General features: G+C 45.9%; 3 protein-coding genes across 3 annotated transcripts; 2 read left to right on the top strand and 1 right to left on the bottom strand.

The window, feature by feature from the left end:
• Positions 1 to 1,628: 1,628 nt before the first annotated feature.
• Positions 1,629 to 7,779, top strand: PRELID3B (PRELI domain containing 3B). The gene is given in 7 exon segments (XM_066198839.1): positions 1,629 to 1,747; positions 2,366 to 2,534; positions 2,904 to 2,993; positions 3,363 to 3,433; positions 4,255 to 4,357; positions 5,044 to 5,110; positions 5,113 to 7,779. Coding segments are annotated over 7 exon segments (687 nt in total). The 5' UTR covers positions 1,629 to 1,715; the 3' UTR covers positions 5,268 to 7,779.
• A 5,567-nt stretch (positions 7,780 to 13,346) lies between these two features.
• Positions 13,347 to 14,532, top strand: ATP5F1E (ATP synthase F1 subunit epsilon). Its single transcript, XM_066198873.1, has 3 exons — positions 13,347 to 13,450; positions 13,626 to 13,752; positions 14,395 to 14,532. The coding sequence occupies exons 1-2, from the start codon at positions 13,419 to 13,421 to the stop codon at positions 13,747 to 13,749; spliced, it is 156 nt and encodes a 51-aa protein (XP_066054970.1). The 5' UTR covers positions 13,347 to 13,418; the 3' UTR covers positions 13,750 to 13,752; positions 14,395 to 14,532.
• Positions 14,533 to 15,268: 736 nt separating this feature from the next.
• Positions 15,269 to 19,388, bottom strand: TUBB1 (tubulin beta 1 class VI). Its single transcript, XM_066198872.1, has 4 exons — positions 19,248 to 19,388; positions 17,702 to 17,810; positions 17,429 to 17,539; positions 15,269 to 17,308 (listed from the first exon to the last, which is right to left on the bottom strand). Exons 1-4 carry the CDS (start codon positions 19,302 to 19,304, stop codon positions 16,230 to 16,232), a joined length of 1,356 nt encoding a protein of 451 aa, XP_066054969.1. The 5' UTR covers positions 19,305 to 19,388; the 3' UTR covers positions 15,269 to 16,229.
• Positions 19,389 to 19,612: the final 224 nt, after the last annotated feature.

The raw sequence follows: 19,612 nt of genomic DNA, 5'->3' as shown, positions 1-19,612 counted from the left end.
GATAATGGCAATATATAGGGGCAAAAATATTGGAATTTATGGTATTATGATCTATGCAAATAATTCTAATGTTTAGGATGTGCCACTTTTTATTCTGCAGCTACAAATGTGCATTTTATTTTCATAAAGTCTGGCTGTATTATTTATAATGGTGTTATTTCTCTTACAAGGCAGGTTTATAAGTAGTCCCACACTTGGTATCACTCAGATATAGAAACCTACTTTAACAAATCTTGTTAAAATAGCCTGAAGTTTATGTGAGCAAGAACTGCTGAAATGTAGCTCCTAATTTGCGCCATATGTTGGCAGGCTTCCTTCTTGGAGATGACATTTTGCTTTGCTTCCAGTAGACAGCATTTCTTTTACAGAAAAAAAAAAAAACCCTGAAGAGGCTACAGGCAGCCTGATGGATAAGGGACGGGTACCGGCTGCACTGTCCCTGCCGATTTAAGGGTCACCACCTTCCGCAACTCTGTGTCACACTGAGACCTCTCGAAATGCTTGGCATTTTTAACATCCTTTGCAAAATTCTCCAGCTGAAAAAAATCACTCAGTGGGTATTGAGGCGACAGCGGATTTAGAGCTGGATCACCATCTCCCAACAATAACTCTGTCCACTCTGACAGATCAGCAGTGTGTTAGGAATAGTCCATGAGGTGAAAGAGACAGGGAAAACAGGATCAAACAGGTACGCCCAACAAAAATTTATTCGCTTAATAGCTCTCATTTAAGTACTCCTACTGGCTGAACCTGGTTTTTATCATTAAATAGCAGCTTCTCGGTAAGAGAGCTGCTGGGTTGATGTTGGGATACCCACGGCTGTGAGCCCTGGCACAGGCTGGCCGGGGTTTCTGGCAGGCAGCGGCTGTCAGCGATGTCCCTGTGCCACACAATCTGGGAATGTTTCTGGGAAGTTTCCCTCTCGTGCTTTTCCACTGAGGCTATTTCTGCGCGGTTACGAGTGCAGAGGTCACTCCCTCTTCGAGCGCATGAAACGCTGTCCCGCAGTTTGACAAAAGCCCCGTTTGCACTGAACTCGCGGCACTTCCCAACGCTGTCGAGAATTTTAGGAGAAAGCGCCTGGTGGCGCGCCAGGCACCGCGTGTGGGTGTGTTTGGTGCCGTGCCCGCTCCCCGGTGCAGCCGCACATCGGCCGGACCGCCCCGCGGGTGCCACGGCCCGGGGCTGGCAGCGCTGCGGGTTATGAAACCCTTACGAAACCTCTTACAAAACCGGCCGGGCCGCGCCTCGCGCGCGTGACGTCACCGCCCCGCCCGCGCCCCCTGCCGGCCCAGCGCGGTAACGCCACCGCGATGTGACGTCATCGACCACCTACGGCCGCGCTGACGTCATAGTGCACTCGCAGCCCGTGCAAAGCCCCGGCCTGACCGGAGCGCGGCTCACAGACCGCAGCCGCCCGTATTTGCGCCATGGGCGGCGGAGGCGGCGGAGGCGCCGGTGCCACGCCCGGGCCGGGCCGGGGGGTCCCGGGCGCGCCCGCGGCCGCCGCGACCTCACCCCGAGCGTCCCCGGCCGGGCACGGCCCCGGTCACGCGGGACGCGCCCCGTGACGTCAGCGCGGCGCCGCGCGGCGATTGGCGGGCGCTGCCGGCGCAGGCGCGCGCTGCCGGCGGCGGAGCCGGGCCCGCGGAGCCGAGCGGCGGCGGCGGCGGCGGTCCCGGAGCGCGGCCGGGCCGGGCCGGGCCCCCGCAGCCATGAAGATCTGGACCTCGGAGCACGTGTTCGAGTAGGTGCCCTGCGGGCCGGGGGGCGGTGGGGCCGGTCCCGGGCGCGGGGGGCCGTCTCCGGCGGGCCGGGGGCTGTGAGGGCACCGCGCCGCGCCGCGCCAGGGCCGCCCCCCGGGAGCTCCGCGCCGCAGCCCCGCTCCGGCGGCCGCGGCCTCTCGCCTCCCCTCGACCTTCCCCCGCGGCCTTGCCGGGCTGCGGAGCCTCGGCGGGGGCTGTACCTGTGGGCGCCGAGCACGTCCTTGTGCTGCCCCCGCCCGCCCGGGGCAGCGCTGCCCGAACACACCGGGGGGCCCTTCGTGGTGTCGGGGCACAAGTGCTCCGCAACAACTGCGTTAAAAATAATCTGAAGGGAATACTCGTTAGAGGGAAGTAGAAACTTAATAAATCACTCGAGTATTACGAAAATCGGGATAAAGTGCAGTCTTAGCACGGTGTCACGGGGAAAACATTCTTACCGAGTCATAACAGAACTCAGCACACGCAATTAATCAGGTGTGTTGTGTGCTTGATTTTCATGTGCACTGCTCAGTCAACGAGATAGAGATTTTTCTCCAGGGAAAGATACAATCCTGTTGAAAACAGGTGTGCAGCTTAATGCCGTGATTGTGTTTGGGCAGTCACCCCTGGGAAACCGTGATGACAGCGGCCATGAGGAAATACCCCAACCCCATGAACCCCAGCGTGGTGGGAGTCGATGTTCTGGACAGACACGTGGATGCCAGCGGGAAGCTGCACAGCCACCGGCTCCTGAGCACGGAGTGGGGAATTCCGTCCATTGTGAAATCGGTGCGTGTTGTGTCACGGGCGGAAAGTGACACCGCGGGGAGGGGAAGCTCCTGAGCCAGCTGTTGTCATAGATGTGTATCATTTCATAGCTTTAATGATTTAAAAGCTTAATGGTTTAAGCGTTTGTGTATCGGGAAAGTTGTAACAGCGGCACACAGCGACCCCCATAGCCAAAAGCTGCCTGGATCTCAGACTGCTTCCATCTGGAAAAGGAGATCTACCTCACCTGAACAGCTTTGTTTTCAACTAAATCTTGTTTGTGTTCTCTTGGTGTCTGTTCAACCCCAACGCCCTGCCTGTGCATTTAAAGGCATGAGGAATTGCAGTGGGGCAGTGGAACTGATCCCATCTCTGTTTGCCTGTCCCCAGCTCATCGGCACCTGCAGGACAAGGACCTATGTGCAGGAGCACTCTGTTGTTGACCCTGTGAAAAAAACAATGGAGCTTAAATCCTGTAATGTAAGTAGTTGTGTTTGTGCCACTGACAGGGATCACAGAGTGTCACAGCACCTTGTACATATGAAAAGCAAAATCATCTTGAAAATTGCATTAGAACAGTACAAGTTAAAGGTTTAAGGAATGTGGTTATAGTTGATCAGTTCTGTTTTTCAGGAAGGAGCCACTTGGCTCTTGGAACATGTCACTGTTGAAGCTGTGAACATACTAATGAGCAGGAGGAGTTTTGGGGGTGGGGTTGGTGTTAAGAAAAAATGTTTTAAAGCCTTTTGGTGTGTGTACACTGTGACAGTTTCCTGATCACGTCATATTTTGCTCTCGGTAGTACTCTGTTATTTGTGTCAGAGGGTAATCCTGTCCTGTGTTCTACAGATTTCATTTACAAACCTGGTGTCAGTGGATGAGAGGCTTGTCTATAAACCACACCCTCATGAACCACACAAGTGAGTACACCTCCCTGCTAAGATTGCCCACAGCTACTGGATTTTGTTTTGAAAATGCCCCTGGTTTCCCTTGATCAGAAGATGAGGTTTACATGGTCTCTGTTAGAGTAAATTGTCTAAGACACGATTAGATGGACTGTCACTTCCTGCAGTGACATCGGTTCTGCAGAGTCACTGGGAGACTTTGGGTCATGCTGTGCTGGAGTCCAGTTCAGGGAGTTCTGTCTGTAGCTGAGTTTGTGTACATCTGCAATTTTCAGCTCCTTGTTCCTGATCTCTTTGGCAGCCTGAGCACAGATCTGCACTAGAAAGGGCATTTATGTGCCTTTAACCTCTGATTTTGGAGGCTTGTGTTTTGGTGGTTGCTCGGGGTTTTTAAGGCAACTTAGAGCTTATTGAGTCTGTACTGCTGAGAGTGGTGATAGTTCTGAAGAGTCATTCTAGGGATTCTAACACTGGAGCTCTTTTCTGTCATGACAGTCAGAAAAGTCCAATCCCTAATGTTGAAGGGGATGTTTTAATACTGTTTTCCCAGTATACTGGAACTCCAAATCTGTTTCCACTATTAACATCCTGATGCTAAAGATGGAAATGGCTGAGAGCCACAAAGGGAGACCTGGGCTTGGCGAGCACTCTTAGGCTTTATTTTTATAAGTAGAAGCATAATGCTTTACTTACACAGTGTGGAGGTGGGTTGTGTTCAGGGGGCAAGAAGTTCTGTGCTACACAGCAAAGCTGATGAGGGAATGTACTTGTAGGGGGGGATGGAGTTGCTTTTTTAAACTACTCAGAGTATTTCAGTTTCCTGCTCTCTGTTCCAGAACCATTCTGACACAAGAAGCAATAATATCTGTAAAAGGTGTCAGTCTCAGCAGTTACCTAGAAGGGCTAATGGCAAACACAATTTCTTCCAATGCTAAAAAAGTAAGTATGGCCTTTGTGTAAAATGTGTGGTCACTGGCTAAATGTCAAAGGGAATAAAGATCTCTGTTTTACTTTTCGGCTTTGTCAGCAATCTCAGGAAGGGGCCACATAGTTCTGCTGCCTTTATTGCAGGGACTGAATGCTCAACATGCTGAACTTCCTCTTCTTTTTCCTCTTGTGAATGGAGATAATAAATTGTTACTGGCAAAAATCTCTGAATCTTCACTAGAGAAAACATCTCCGCTCACCCAACAGTGTTGACACTGTCATTCTTTTGCTGCCCTCTTGATGCCATCCGTTTGTTTTTGCTGTCAAAAAAGCATCTACAGATCATACAGATCTGAAATAGTTATGTGGGAGCAATGAAACAATATTTTAGTTGAGTCTGTCCTCTGGCAATCCAAAGATATCTGGAGTTCAGCCTCGAGGATGATAAAGCAGTCTGGGTAAAAAGTCTTTTGTGGATCATAATGTGAGAACTGCTGATATAAGGGATTGTTTTCATTAAATGTAAGGCAGAACATGTTCCAGCAGTACTCCAGTAATTGAAATAATAATTATCAGAGGCATGTATTTCTGTTCCTTCCTGTCTCAACTACTGTGTCTTTAGTTATTTTCAGTAAGAGTTTAACTGATTCACTTATTTACTAAGAATTACACACTAATACACTTCTTTTTAACTGTAGGGCCGTGAAGCATTGGAATGGGTAATTAAAAGACTGAATGCTGAAATTGAAGAGTTTGCAGCTTCAGCAAGAGGAACCATGAGGAACTCGATGGCAGCAGCAGCATTTGTAGAGAAATGATGATAGTTCTTAGACCTGTGTCACTAACGAGGCTTAACGACCTGCAGCTTCTCTCCAGGCCTAAATACATGGATCCTTTATTATTTAAAGGATCTGTGTATTAGGCATGTTATAAATTTATCTGGAGAAAAGCTGAATTCTTACCAAGGCTGAGGCTCAAAGGCTTTTTAATACATCGGGTCAGCTGGACCGAATTGCGGTTACAGATGAAGAAATAAATTTCAAGTGTAGTTCCTGTATTTACATGAACACTAATTTATAATGTTTGCAGATATGAAATAGCCTCATTTAGTGGTGAGGCTGCATATGGTGGAGGACACTGGCATGTTAGGCTAACTTTTATTTTTTTGTGTGACTTATGGACTACCTCTTTTGGGACCAAGCCCAAAATTAAGCAGAATGGTTGTTCCAGCATTGTTCTTTTTGTTGATTTTTGACAGTTGTGTGATACAACTTGGTTTTACAGAAAGCTTATTACTTGATGCTTGACATATAAAAGAATGTACAAAATATTTTTTGATAAGCTTTTTAACTTGACTGGTTGAACTACCACGGTACTCAAATAGTTTTTCAGTCACTATAGGTAAAACATCAAAGTGTCTCTTACCTATCTACCAAGACCTAAATCCTGCTCCTAAATGCAAATTAATGAGCTGGGCATGCAGTACCTTAAAATCAAATTTTATCTTAAACTTCTGCAATAAGTATCTCCATTTCTAGAAGCCCATTACATAAAGGTACAGTGAGCACAGAGCCTTAAAATCTTGTAAGCTGCTACAGTAGTAGGTGTTCACTTCAAAGAACCAACTAAAGACTAAAAAAACCTTTGTGAAGGTGGCTGAGGAGATACCTAAACGAAAGAGGAAGTAGTATTTAACAATATACTCATTAATTTGATCATGTTGCAGAAATAACCTGCTCCATCCACTGGATATTGTGTTGTCCTTTAACCAGTGTTCTAAGTTCCAGATCCTTTTCCCCTTTGAACTAATTTGCTCACAGTCCAAGGCCCTTTGTATTGCCAAGGGTTTCACTTGGTGTTCTCCAGTCTCTGTTTCCTGGTACTCGTTGCAGGTTCTTGGTACTGTCACCAGTCACTGGCTGCAGGAACTGAAAGGTCAGCCCTTGGCACTGGTCTGTGCTCTGCAGGATGTCCTGGGCCCCTCACAGGGACTCTGTCCCTCGAGGCTCCTTCAGCGTGAACAGGAAAATGCAAAGGCACAGCCCAGATGTAGCTGATGGTGGTATTTTGGTGCCCAAGGGTTTTTCCTGGAATTTTGATTCTAAGTTTACAAGAGATTTCAAGACCCTCTTAGCCTTTATGAACTGTAATGTCACCCGGCCCAGCAGATTTGATTTTGCATGCCATTTCTGTTACATCAAATTGCCTATTAAATAGTGTCTGCTATATAGAGAACCAGAGCTTATTTGAACAAACAGGAACACTTCCGTGAGGTTTGTGCTGGGGGAAGAAAACAGGAATATAGATATATAACTTTTAAAAATTAATTATTCTAAACAGAATATTTTTCTAAACAGAAATGGTTTGAGACTACCTTACTAATAGAAGTAATTGAGATTTGCCATACTTTTACAGGACATCATTACAACTGAAACAACATTTCAATTTTAAAAGTATATGTGAAACTTCTGCAAAACTCTCATTTCTGATGGTACCATCATTTCTGATAAAAATGCTTAGCTTGAAACTCATTTTATATGTTTGCTCAGCCATTAGCATCATTTGAAATTCTAAAGTCAATTTTCTCATTTCCAAATTTTTCTGTACTAAGGACTGCATAACAGAACTCACAGTTTGGCCTTGCACTGAACCTTACTGTTCAATTTTTACAGGCATTCAACAACTTCTTTCTTCTGTTTTATTTATATGCCTGCATTTTCATTCTGTCAGAGTATGGCTTTCTGTATGTGGCGCTTTTTAAATAAAATTTTGTTTCAGTTCTGGCTAATTCCTGAAACTTTCTGGTCTATTTGCGTTTTAGAACTAGGAGGTGAGTAATCTAAAATGAGAGAGGTGAAGAAATCCCTGGAGTGAGTGGCTTCTTTTCTTGAAATGTGTATCCTAAAATGCACATTCACAGCTGCTGTGGTCTTTTTTGCTTCTTAATAACTCTGCTTTTCTGCAAATCTGGCTTTAACTAGCAACCAGATTTCACAGTTTGCTGTGGAGAATCCATCCTGTGGAAAGATTTTTCAATCTGCTTGCGCTGAGATTTGTGTTCATGTTCACTGCAGTGTGGGTTGCTGTGGATGAATGCAGCAGTGCTGAGAGGGGCAGTGCAGAGGAGCTCTGGGCTCTGGTAGCTGGAAAGCAATGGAGGAGGTGGGGAAGGAAAAGCTACAGCTGGAGGAACAGAACTGAGTGACCAGGAGGAAAGAAGAGCTAACAAAAAAAGGGGAAGGAACACGGGAAGTGGAGGGGCAGAGGTGGAGGAATGTGATGTGAACAAATCGGTGCCTCCTGCTGGTGCCAGCCAGGGGTTTGCTTCCAAAAAAGCAGGAAAATTGTAACCACCATTTCCTGCAGCATTGCTGATCTGTCTCCTGTGGTCTGTACTTGCATTTACATTTCCAATAAATGTCATATATAGTAAACATGAGCACCCACTGTGTGATAACTGCAACATTTCCAATCTGGCCTTGACAGAGGATTGGTTCAAAGGGAACGTCAGCAACCTGTTGTTCACTTTTATGGAAGAACTGAAGAGTGCTGATAAAGAGCTTGTGTGGAAGCAGTGAGTCATTTTAGAATCCTTCCATTTCTTAAGGTGGAGGTTGTTCTTTCACTTGCACAGGACCTGTTAATTTCTATCTTAAATGCTTTGCTTTACACGTTGCTGCAGAACTGAATTATTTACAGGTAAAGCTACATATTACAACCAAGCTGAACTAATTGCTTTCCTTAGGAGGACCATGAGCACCAGCTGTGGACAAAATATCTTACATCATCATGCTATTTTGTTATAACCACTTTCAGAAAGCAACACAAGCTACTAAACACATGAAAAGAGGAAGTAATGCACGAGATTTTTAAAAATTGAGTGTACCTGAATTCTGCTCTGCAGATCCTGGGTCCCTCCTCAGGCTATTTATGCCAGATTTTGTAGAATGGACAGCTGAGACTTGGATGACACTGCAAAATTATTTTTGAAATAAATAGTTGAAAATTTATGTCTTCATCTGCTTCATCAACTAACCTTCAAAACACTGTCCTGCACAGAACCGAATCTTTATCTCAAGACTGGAGCTGATTTCAGCGAGGTGTTTGCTGGCACTCGGGGCAGTGCTGTGCTCAGACAGGAGATTTACCAGGAGATGACCTGTATTGTCATCAGCATGGCATCATTTCCAGTAGCTGTGCTGCAGATTAGGGTCAGCAGCAGAGAGAAGAGCAGAGCTTTACCAGCACAGCCCAGTATGGCTTACCCAGGCAGAGAAAGGAGGTAAATCCACAGCTACCCAAGGTAGGAAATGTTATTACTGACCTCTACATTTTGTACAAAGGTGACCATAATTCCACATTTCTTGTCAGTGTTATATCATAGGAAAAAGTGCAATAACTTTGTTATTTTAAATTAGGACAGAAATAACTCAGTGCTAAGAGGTGATGGAATTTATAGCCTGTTGGACACTGGCTTTTTATTGTAATTTGCCTTTTTAAAAAATACTTGTTCTCCCCTGTAAAATGCATTTGAGAAACCTTTTAGGTTAAAGATAGTGGCAAAATTATAGTGGTTTTAGATAGCGAGGGATTCTCATGGGGTTAATTTTATGTTTTATTAAAAACACAGGGCAGCAAGCAAACTTGTCATTTCATCATAAATTATGCATGTTTGGAAAATGTAATTTGTTTTGCCTCTTGATCTATAAACAATTGTACTCCTGAAAGAATTGCAACCACGTCACAACAGCTCTTAAATTATCTATAAATGTTAAATGCATTCAAGAACTTTTGGGGGTGTCATCAGTGGTATGTAAGCAGCTCTTTTTTTAGCCTGGCAATTTTTGCATCGTGCTAAATCCCCACGATTTTAACGTTTGCATAGTAAGACACCATTCAAATTGAGTGGCTGTTCGGATGACACCTGCTTCGGTTAAGAGGTGACCTGGGTGGGAGTTGCACCCGTGGTGATTATGTTAAATCCATTACACACTCATCTGGACGTGGGTTGTGTAAGAACATGGGCAAAGCTGGGGTGTGTTCACCTGCAGCCTCCTGTACCTGTATCTTGCACTTCCTTGGTCGGTAAAACGTGGTTGTGATGGGGGAAGAGCTTTTTGTGCCTCCCCGTGCCTGTCTGGAGAGGCAGCTGCAGGTCAGAGTGCTCTGAGCTTTGCAGTCTGGAGATGAGAGGAGGCAGCTGTGGATCAGCCTCTTGATCTACTCACACTATAATTAGATGCACCTTTTTGAACTGAAATTTAAGCTGTTCTGTTCCCTTTTTAATCACATGTCTGCCTTCTATTACTTCTCTTTATGATATTTTTATTAAAACAATTCAAACCAGCACAAATAGTTGTTGCTACTATACAGGTTTTATATTCCAGAGGTTTAAAAGAAAGGTAACAAGACAAGACCTGTGTTTATCTGAATAACAGTTAGAACCGGTGTTGCTGAAATGTGTATTTCTTGGACACAGAGTCAGTTCAGCACATTGTTAGCTTCCATAAACAAACCCTGCACATGTTACACAGAAAAATAAATTTGGTTGAGCAAGGACAGACATGCCAGGAGAGAAGACTTCTCTGCAACTGGATGTGTAGTTCTGTGGGCTCCTATTACTGGAGCTTTTCTGCACCGGAAGAGAAACTACTAAGTTTGAAACTACACTATTTGAATCATTATTTTCCAAAAAGAGTAATTTTGGGGGTCATGCTGTCTTTTTGTTTTGGTGTGATGATAGAGATCTTTTGTTTAAAATACTCCTGATTTAACACCCATCATGTTGGGGATTTATTTGGCTTTTCAGTGTCATCTCTTCAACTTACCTGGACCTACTTGGTCTCACTTTTTTGGCCTCCCTGGACCCCTCCAGTGTCAAGACTTTAGCCTCCTTGGAACTCTTTAAAATCCCCTTTTCAGATTCATTGGATTTATCCAGTCTGAGCTCTTCATCCTCTGTGGAATTCTCCAGTCTCACTTCGTCATCCTCTCTGGACCTTTCAAGCCTCACATCTTCATTCTCCTCAGACTTCTCCAGTACGTCCTCTTCAATTTCCTTAGAGCTCTCCAGTCTCACCTCTTCAGATTCCTGGGAGCGCTCCAGTTTCTCCTCTTCATTTTCACTGGACCTATCAAGTCTCACTTCATCGGGCTCTCTGGATCAGTCTGGCGACAGTTCTTCAATCTCTTTAGATCTCTCAAGCGTCACCTCCTTATCCACAGATTTCTCCAGCCCTACTTCTTCACTCTCTCTAGACCTGTCCAGTCTCACTTCTTCATCCTCCACAGATGTTTCCAGTCACACCTCCTCAGCTTCCCTGGACTTTTCCTGTACAATCCCTCCATCCTCACCAGGTGTCTCTGAGTACAGCTCCTCCACCTCGTCGGAATCTCTAGACCTCACAGATTTTAACTATTTCATGTTTCAGCGCTCCTCTGGATTATCTTCATCGACCCCTGAGGATGTTCCCAATCTCATCTCTACACCTTTTCTGGATGTCTCCAATCTCACCTTCCAGGATGATGCTTCTTCCCTCACTCCCCCAGTTTCTTTGGACATGTCTAACCTCACGTCCTTAGTTCCCCCAGACCTGTCCATGCTCACGTTTCTGGATGTTGCTAATTGCACCGCAGCGGCTTCTCTTGATCTCTGCATCTAACCCTCCTAACCCATCCCCTTCTCTCTGCAACCTCTCTCTGTCCTAAACTTCTCTCCTTTGTCTGCCCTCTCCTTTGTTCTCTCTCTGAAAATTCTTACCTGAGGAAAGTTCAGGGCTTTACAGAATATCTCCTGGCATCTAAACTGGGCATGAAAACAGGTCGTTCAAATCTCTGACGGTGCCTTGTAACAGCTGCAAAAACATCAATATTTATTCTGGAATTTTTGTAGAGCACAGTTTCTGTCACTGACTGATATCCAGTCTGCCTCAGCATGGTTGGTACCTCTCCCAGAGGTTTATCTTTTTCAGTTCATGCTCAATTTAATTTTTCTTTATCAAGACTAACAAATCGTAAATAAAGCTAAATGTGTAAATAATTGCATACAGGTAGTGTATCCCCATTATGGATTAATATCTGATTTAATTTCACAGAAATGCAGGCAGAGGCATTTCGCAGGGAGGTACAGAGAGAGAAGATGTGGCAGGAAAAGAAAATTGAGGAGCAAAAAACAGTTGAGGAATGGGTCAGGGAGAGGAACCAGAGAAGTTGTGGGGCAGGAATACAGGGGCATGTAGCTGGGGAAAAGATGCCCAACTCTACAGGCATGATTTTTCTCTGCCAAGCCATCTATGTGGCCTGGGCTGCCCGAGAGGCTTAAAATAATCTTAGTGCTGATTATTTTGCCTATCAAATAATCAGATGTTCCCATTAAAGAAGCATTTGCATGTAACATCCCTTTTCTCAATATATGTAAGCTACTTGTTTTTGCATCAAATATGCTGCTTAGTTAGCACAGAGGGGCTTCCCAAAATCTTTGGTGCTGTCTTGTGTCTTTTTGTTATCATCGTTATGGCTGGGGCTTTGAAACCAAACATATTTCCTTTCAATATCACTGGCACCTCTTTGTGCTAAAGGTGCAGAAACACGTTTGTCGTAACAAATATTTTTAAATTTATTTCATTTCTGCAAATTGGAAAGCTTTGCTCCAATATGCCACGTCTGTCACAAAATTAGAATACGTTTCACGCAAAAATAAAGAAGAAAACAAATGCATGAAGTAAGATTTGTTTTCTGCCTCATTTACACTAGCTATTTCTTTAAAATTAAGTAGGAACAATTGCAATATGTGGGTTTAAGGAACGAAGCCAAAATTCTATAGGAGCAGAGTTGTTTAACGGTTAAAAAAAAAAATACAGATCGCTGGTGCAGATCTTACTGTATGCTGGAGACAGACTGACATATCTGGTGAACAGTTGTTCTTTTCGTTCTGGTGGCTCTTCCCTGACATTACCGTGCGGATTGTTAATTGCAATGGTTCTGGGCTAAATGAGACCTCGAATAAAGCTGAAAATTACACTGTGCTTTAAAAATGGTTTGACTTTGGATGAAAGGAAGTAGGCGAACAAGGCAAAAGCGAAAGGATTTGTTTAAAAGCCAGTATTTAATCTCCTTAAGTATTTTGTCTTAATTACTTAAATGAACATTAGGTTAGGACCAAATTGCTCGTGTATCAAACATGATTTGAATCATCTAATAGCTTTTTGATTATATGTGGGATATATATAATTATATGATTGTTATATGTGGGATATATTACATAATATATATTATTTTTTCTTTGTGTCCACAGCTTCTAGTTTACTATGTTGTCTTTCACGGATTTGTTTAGAGCAAATGATTGAATTTCAGGTTCTTGTATCAACGTCAGGAAACCCACGGCAAGGCACCGTGTCCAATGGGAACTGTCACAGCCCGGCCACAACCAGATCAACTCTAAAATGAAGACAATCTGTTAAAAAAAAAAAAAAAATCACTGGCTCCTCATGCTTGTAAAATGGGGGAGTTTTTTGAAATGTCTTATCTAGAAAAAAAACAAAAAGTGACGGCATAGAGTGGTAAAAACACACCCTTTTAACTGCTTGCTCCGATGTTTAGATTACAACAGGATTACTGGGAAAGGAGTTAATGTGCAGCTAACACAAGTGCTCTCTAACTAGCCCCGAGCCTCATAGACAACTCGGCCTTTAACTGATGTTCCTTAGGTAACTGACGTCCAGTTTATTTCCGGCAAATTACTCTGAACCACTGAACCGGACACACACACTCGCGCGGTTTTAACAGGCCGGGGCCGCCGTGAGGAGCCGCAGCGCAGCCCGCCGCCGCCATGCCCCCGCCCACCGCCCCTCACGGCCGCGGGGCCGACCGGCCCGAGGGGAAGGGGCGGGGCGAGCCCGGGGCGCGGCGGGCGGAAAGGGCGGGAGCCGCGCGCCGCAACGGGGCCCTCTGATTGGCCGCCGCCGGGGGCGCGCGCCCGTGAACGCCGGCGCGCGTGAGCCGCTCCCGCCCGCTGATTGGCCGGCGGGCGCGCCCCCTGCGGCGCGCGCTGACCTTGCCGCGCGGAGCCGCAGCCATGGTGGCGTACTGGCGACAGGCCGGGCTCAGGTACCGCTGTCGCGACAGCCCCGCGACAGGGCGGGGGCCCGGGGCTGGCGGGGCGGGGCTGTCAGGGAGCGCCTGGCGGGGTCACAGCGGCGCGGGGAGAACGCGGGTTTGGGGCGGGGGAGGCGGCTTTGGGACCGGGCCCGGGTCTGACCGCCCTCTGTGCCCCCGGCCGCAGCTACATCCGGTTCTCGCAGATCTGCGCCCAGGCTGTGCGCGCCGCCATGAAGCCGCAGTACAAAGCGGAGGCCGAGAGGGCAGCCGTGGCCACGGTGAAAACGGTGAAACCCAAAAAGGAGTGAAATGTAAGTGGGTGGGGTGGGCTGGGTGCGTGGCTGGAGCGCTGTAGTGCAAGAGTGGCTTTAGCGATAGTCTGTAACTGCTGAGACCATTAATCCCCAATATCTAGCGATAATCGGCTCGATTTCCCGGCCTGGGAGTGGAGGGGATTGCGGCTGGTGCGGTGCGAATGTGCGCAGGTGTCTGTGACCTGATTGCGTGTGGGATGGGAAACAGCCTAATCCCATTAGTGAGGTGAGATGGAGTCTGTCAAGCCCTGCATTGAACCTCTTGGGCTTTGGTCGGACTCTTCATGGGCTTACACAGAACAGCTGGGGCTCTGTAGTGATGCTCACAGGTTTCTCTGTGATATCCACATGTTTCATCCTTGCTAAGCCAGCAGACAGCCTCTCTGAACAGCTCCTTCCCCTGATCAGCATATTCATTGTATGGGTTATCTGCTCTCTCTAAGGCAGATGTTGCTGGTACCTTTATTTCTGCCATTCCATACATCACAAGCAGCTGAAATATTTTCTTTTCTGGACAGAACTTCTCCTCTGAAAAGAGCTTCTATTCCTGATCTGAGATTAAATATTATTACCTTTTCTATGAAGTGTACCTTATACCCATTCTTGAGTTGAGTAACTTGTGTTTTTAATCTCTTGTAGGAGCTGATCTGTGGTAAATAACAGCAAACTGCAAAGCTGTAGGCAAGCGCAAGACTGCAGTGTAATGTCATCATGTGAACTGTAGAACTTGCCTCTGTATGTAAATTGGCATGCTAATAAATGTAATTTCTGAATGTGTGGAAAGTGTTGTTCCTCTTGAAACAAAGCTTCTGTTCTGCAGAGACATTTACTTTCAGTTCAGTTGAAATAACAGACTGCTTTTAGCGTAGTCTGGACATTCAGTAGCAGCATTGTTCGTTTTTAAGCCAAATTTCTTTTGGGGTTTCATGCTGATATTTCAGGTACTTTAATGAGTGAGAGATTTGATTGTTGTTTAAAACTTTTCTGCCTACTACATTTTAATGATGACTTTGAAAAAAGAATCCTGGCTAAAATCTGTATTAACAGGTAATACAGCATATAGTTTTGAATACTGGAAGCAGGATAATTGTGCCATGGATGTGCTGCTGGGGATCTGATCTCCAAGTCTGAGGCACTGAGCAGTGAATCAGGAATTGGGAGACCTGGTGTCATGTAAGAGGTGGAGAAAGAGACACAGGAATCTGAATTCTTTGTCCTCATTAACACTTTGTCATGAGAGGGAAAAACGTTCTCTGGGGAGCAGGAATGGAGAAGGACACTTCTCTTGGCTGGGTGGAAAAGATGCACTTCAAGCTGCCTGGTTTTTGGGGGAAGTTGTTGCATTTTCCTGCTGCTGTGTGTCGTCACAGCAGAGACAACATTGTCCCATTGCACAGGAGAATTGGTTTCAGGTTCCTTCGCCAAGACTGAGCTCAAACATGAGGCATTATTGTCTTCAAAGCACAACAAACCTTTTCATCAAAGAGTATAACTAATGTAATTCAGAGTTAGTTCTTGCAAGAATAAACTTAGGGGGTTTTGTCTATCAAATGTTTCAAGTATAAAACTTGCATAGAATGGTATATAATCTTTATTTAACAGAATATTATAAATACATCGTAGGCAGCTGTGATGGGAAGAATTTTTTTTCACTGAAGGCAAATATGGCTTTGTTTTAGTGACTGCCACAGAATTTATATTAACAAACTACAAACCATTCTATGTCATTTTTGTTGTACTGAACGTTAGGGGAAAAAAAATTTACAGTAGTTAGTACCTAGGAAAAAAAAATACCACACCAAACTTTTATACAACATCACAACTTAGTGTGCTAATGTAACTCAACGTTGTAGTTAGAAATAGAAACAAACCACACCATGATAATGAATACAAGCTCTGCAATAATATAAGCCAGCAATGTGATAGAGCAATTAGAGTACTCATAAAATAAGAATGTGCAGATTCAGTCATTTGCCCCATGTTTCTGCAGATCTACATCAGTCTGTGGAGTGATAAAAGAGTCACTGCCATTGCAGGCCTTAGAGATGTGCACATGTTCCTAAAACAGTAACAAGTTCACAATCAGCAGGGACTGTGTTTACCTGAGAATAAATAAATGTGATGAGCTGACAGCATATTTTACTATTGCGTATGATCCTGGTCTATATACACAGGCACAGCGGCTGTATAGTACATTCAGTATCTGGTGATTATATTCTAAAAGTGAATCCATTTACAGCAAAGGCTGGTATGAGATAACGTGTCTTCACAGTGGATTGGTTTTGGGAGAGATTCAGTGTCAACAGTTGTTTAAGACAGTACAGCAGAGCTGCCATTAATTTCAAAAGCACTGTGATATCAGATGCAGAGAAAAAGTCCTGAAGAGATGTGTTACTTTGGGTATGCAGATGATGGCTGTTGCTTTGTCCTTGGTGAATGTGAACAGGCTCAGTGGGAGAGTGTTTGGATACTTTTTACTCTGCTTCCTTTTCTGGCTTGGGTTCTGCTTCCACTTCTACCTCTTCAAATTCCTCCACGTCTGCAGTGGCATCCTGGTACTGTTGGTACTCGGACACGAGGTCGTTGGTGTTACCTTCTGCTTCAGAAAACTCCATCTCATCCATGCCTTCCCCCGTGTACCAGTGGAGAAACGCTTTCCTTCTGAACATGGCTGAGAACTGCTCGGACACCCTGATGAAGAGCTCCTGGATGGCCGTGTTATTGCCAATAAACGTGGCTGCCATCTTCAGCCCCCGCGGCGGGATGTCACACACAGCCACCTTCACGTTGTTGGGGATCCACTCCACAAAGTAGGAGCTGTTCTTGGTCTGGACAGACAGCAGCTGCTCGTCCACTTCCCTGGTGGACATCCTGCCCCTGAAGATGCAGGCGACGGTGAGGTAGCGGCCGCGGCGGGGGTCGCAGGCTGCCATCATGTTCCGGGCATCGAACATCTGCTGGGTGAGCTCTGGCACGGTCAGGGCCCGGTACTGCTGGCTGCCCCGGGCTGTCAGCGGGGCAAAGCCGGGCATGAAGAAGTGCAGGCGAGGAAAGGGCACCATGTTCACCGCCAGCTTCCGCAGATCCGCGTTCAGCTGGCCAGGGAAACGCAGCGAGGTGGTGACGCCGCTCATCGTTAGGGACACCAAGTGGTTGAGGTCCCCGTAGGTGGGATTGGTGAGCTTTAATGTCCTGAAGCATATATCGTACAGAGCTTCGTTGTCAATGCAGAAGGTTTCATCTGTGTTCTCTATCAGCTGGTGGATGGAGAGGATGGCGTTGTAGGGCTCCACCACCGTGTCGGATACCTTGGGTGAGGGCACAACGCTGAAGGTGTTCATGATCCTGTCAGGATATTCCTCTCGGATCTTGTTGATGAGGAGTGTCCCCATGCCTGAGCCTGTGCCACCGCCGAGGGAATGGATGAGCTGGAATCCCTGAAGGCAGTCACAGCTCTCACACTCGTTCCTGACCACATCCATGACGTTTTCTATCAGTTCAGCACCTTCTGTGTAATGGCCTTTGGCCCAGTTGTTGCCAGCACCTGAATTACCTGTGAATGGAATTAGAGAAAGAACAGACACAAAGTTAACAGGAGACTTTTTAAAGGACCTCCAAGGCCCTTCTGGGACAGTTGCCTGCAGTCAGTTTGCTGGCAGTGTGCTGTACATACCATGGATAAAGTTGTCAGGTCGAAAGAGGGGGCCGATTCTGCTGGACCGGACACTGTCCATCGTCCCAGGCTCCAGGTCCACCAGGATGGAACGGGGCACGTATTTATGGGCTGTAAGAAAACAAAAGGAATGCAAATAATTACTGCTAGCAGTCAAAGAAACGGGCTTACAATCCACTCTGGAAAGTCCAATCCACCTAGAGTGGTTTAGGCTTTCCGTGGGTTTTTTAATTACTTGTTTTACCCTCCCTGTTGGCTCTGCTGGACACTTACAATAAGCCTCATTGAAGTACACGTTAATTCGCTCCAGCTGCAGCGGTGAATCCCCACGGTAGTTCCCAGTGATGTCAATCCCATGTTCCTCACCAAGCACCTCCCAGAACTGCAAAGGGAAAGAGGTACGCTGAGAATGATTTATTTATTTTCAGCACATGTTCAGCACCAGCTCTGGGAACTGTGCCTGAAGCAGGCGATGCTTTGCCATTTACTTACTAGATCAGAACAGGGATCCTCCTCTACCCCTCCCAAATAAATTTGAGGGCAAACTTAAGCAGACCATTTATGCTGTTTAGCTATTAGCTGTGCACTAATAGGTGGAGGGCCTCAGTTTGTTCTCTTTAGAGTAAAAGAAAAGGGATGTTAGTTTAAAAGTTTAAATGACAGTTACTACTTGGTATGAGCTTAACAAAAAGGTTGTGAGGGTGTGGATTAGGGAGAGTTGCTTTGAGTCCTGTCATGCACAAGTGGGACCATGGCATGACAAAGCTGGCACAGAAATTTGTACGTGAGCAAACTTTCCACAAACAGCTGCTGGTCCTAAACGTCCTATCTTGACACTCATATGGATGTGCTCTTGTGCTGGGCTCTTATCTGGGCAGCAGCCACAGCAGTGTTCATGCAGACACACCCACCCACTGTAATGACCAGGCTATTCTAATATTAAAGGTCTCCTGGGTTAGCATCCAGTCCCGTTTTGAGTGTACAAATACACCACTGCCAGCATTCCATTAAAAGGAATCAAGGTTAGGTGTGGGAGAAAGGGGGAAGAACACAACAGAAAAATCCCTCAATTATCCCATGACTTAAAATACCTCCCAGCCCAAAACAGATAATCTTTAGACAACTTCCTACTCATCAATTAAAAAAAAAAAAAAAAAAAAAAGGATGGATATCACACAGCATAGTAATTGGTGGGTCTTTTTTACTCCTAGCCCAGAAAGTCAGCAATAGTGACTACTCCCTGTGTCACAGCATGCCAGTGTTTGAGCTACACAAAAATACTCCAAAAGATACCTGTCTCTCACAGGAGGCCAGTGACGCTTTGTGTCATTCTACGCTCTAACACAGGTTATGCTGTTGATTAATATGATCCCATATGATCTTTAGGAGCCCTTCCAACCCAAACCATTGTATGATTCTGTGATATTTAAGAATAAAATGTGGCAGAGCTGCTGCTGCATGGCTGAACTAAAGTACCAGCAGCACAACTTCACAGCCCTGGAATTACTGGCTCTGTCACTTGCTCCAGTATCTTGCAGAGTATATGAGTTCCCCCAGGGAACAGGAGTCCCAGCAGGAATGGATGCTCTGGTGCACTTGTAATCACTGGGCCATGGTTATTACAAATGAACATTAAACTTTGCATGAGGAGAATATCCAGCTTTTACCTTTCCTATACAAATACTCAAGTTCCCTGCTAACACGCCATGCTTCCCGCCACTGAGTTACAAGTTATCCCCCCCAAAGTCCCCATGCACTGATGATGAGTGACCTGCTACCTCTGATCTCCTGCTGATGATCCGCGCTGAGGAGACCTTACCTTGGATCCAATTTGGTTCCCACACTGGCCAATCTGCAGGTGCACGATTTCACGCATTTTGTGTGTCTCGGACGTGTTGGTGGCTACAACCTCTCCCAGGCTCTCCAGCTCCCCAGAACGAGCCCTCTGCCTGCTGCTCTATCAGCTACACCCAGCACAGCCCGGCCCCAGGGGCCCTTTTATACCCCAGGGACTGTCACTCAGCCAGCCAGGGGAGTAGCCAGCCCCAGGCACTGCACCAGGAGCCCAGGGCCTCTTTACTGCCTGGCTACACATACAACAGCACAGGTGCACCTTGGAAAGCAACATTTGTCACATGAACCCCTTCCCAGTTCTCTGTGCATCAGTGTGGTGCATGAATATAT

The sequence above is a fragment of the Chamaea fasciata genome, unplaced genomic scaffold (genome assembly GCF_029207755.1).
Source record: "Chamaea fasciata isolate MVZ Bird 193981 ecotype frontalis unplaced genomic scaffold, bChaFas1.0.hap1 SCAF_17, whole genome shotgun sequence".
Taxonomy (NCBI): domain Eukaryota; kingdom Metazoa; phylum Chordata; class Aves; order Passeriformes; family Sylviidae; genus Chamaea; species Chamaea fasciata.
The sequence above is the reverse complement of the archived record's forward strand: the minus strand, read 5'-3'. Positions and strand labels throughout refer to the sequence as shown.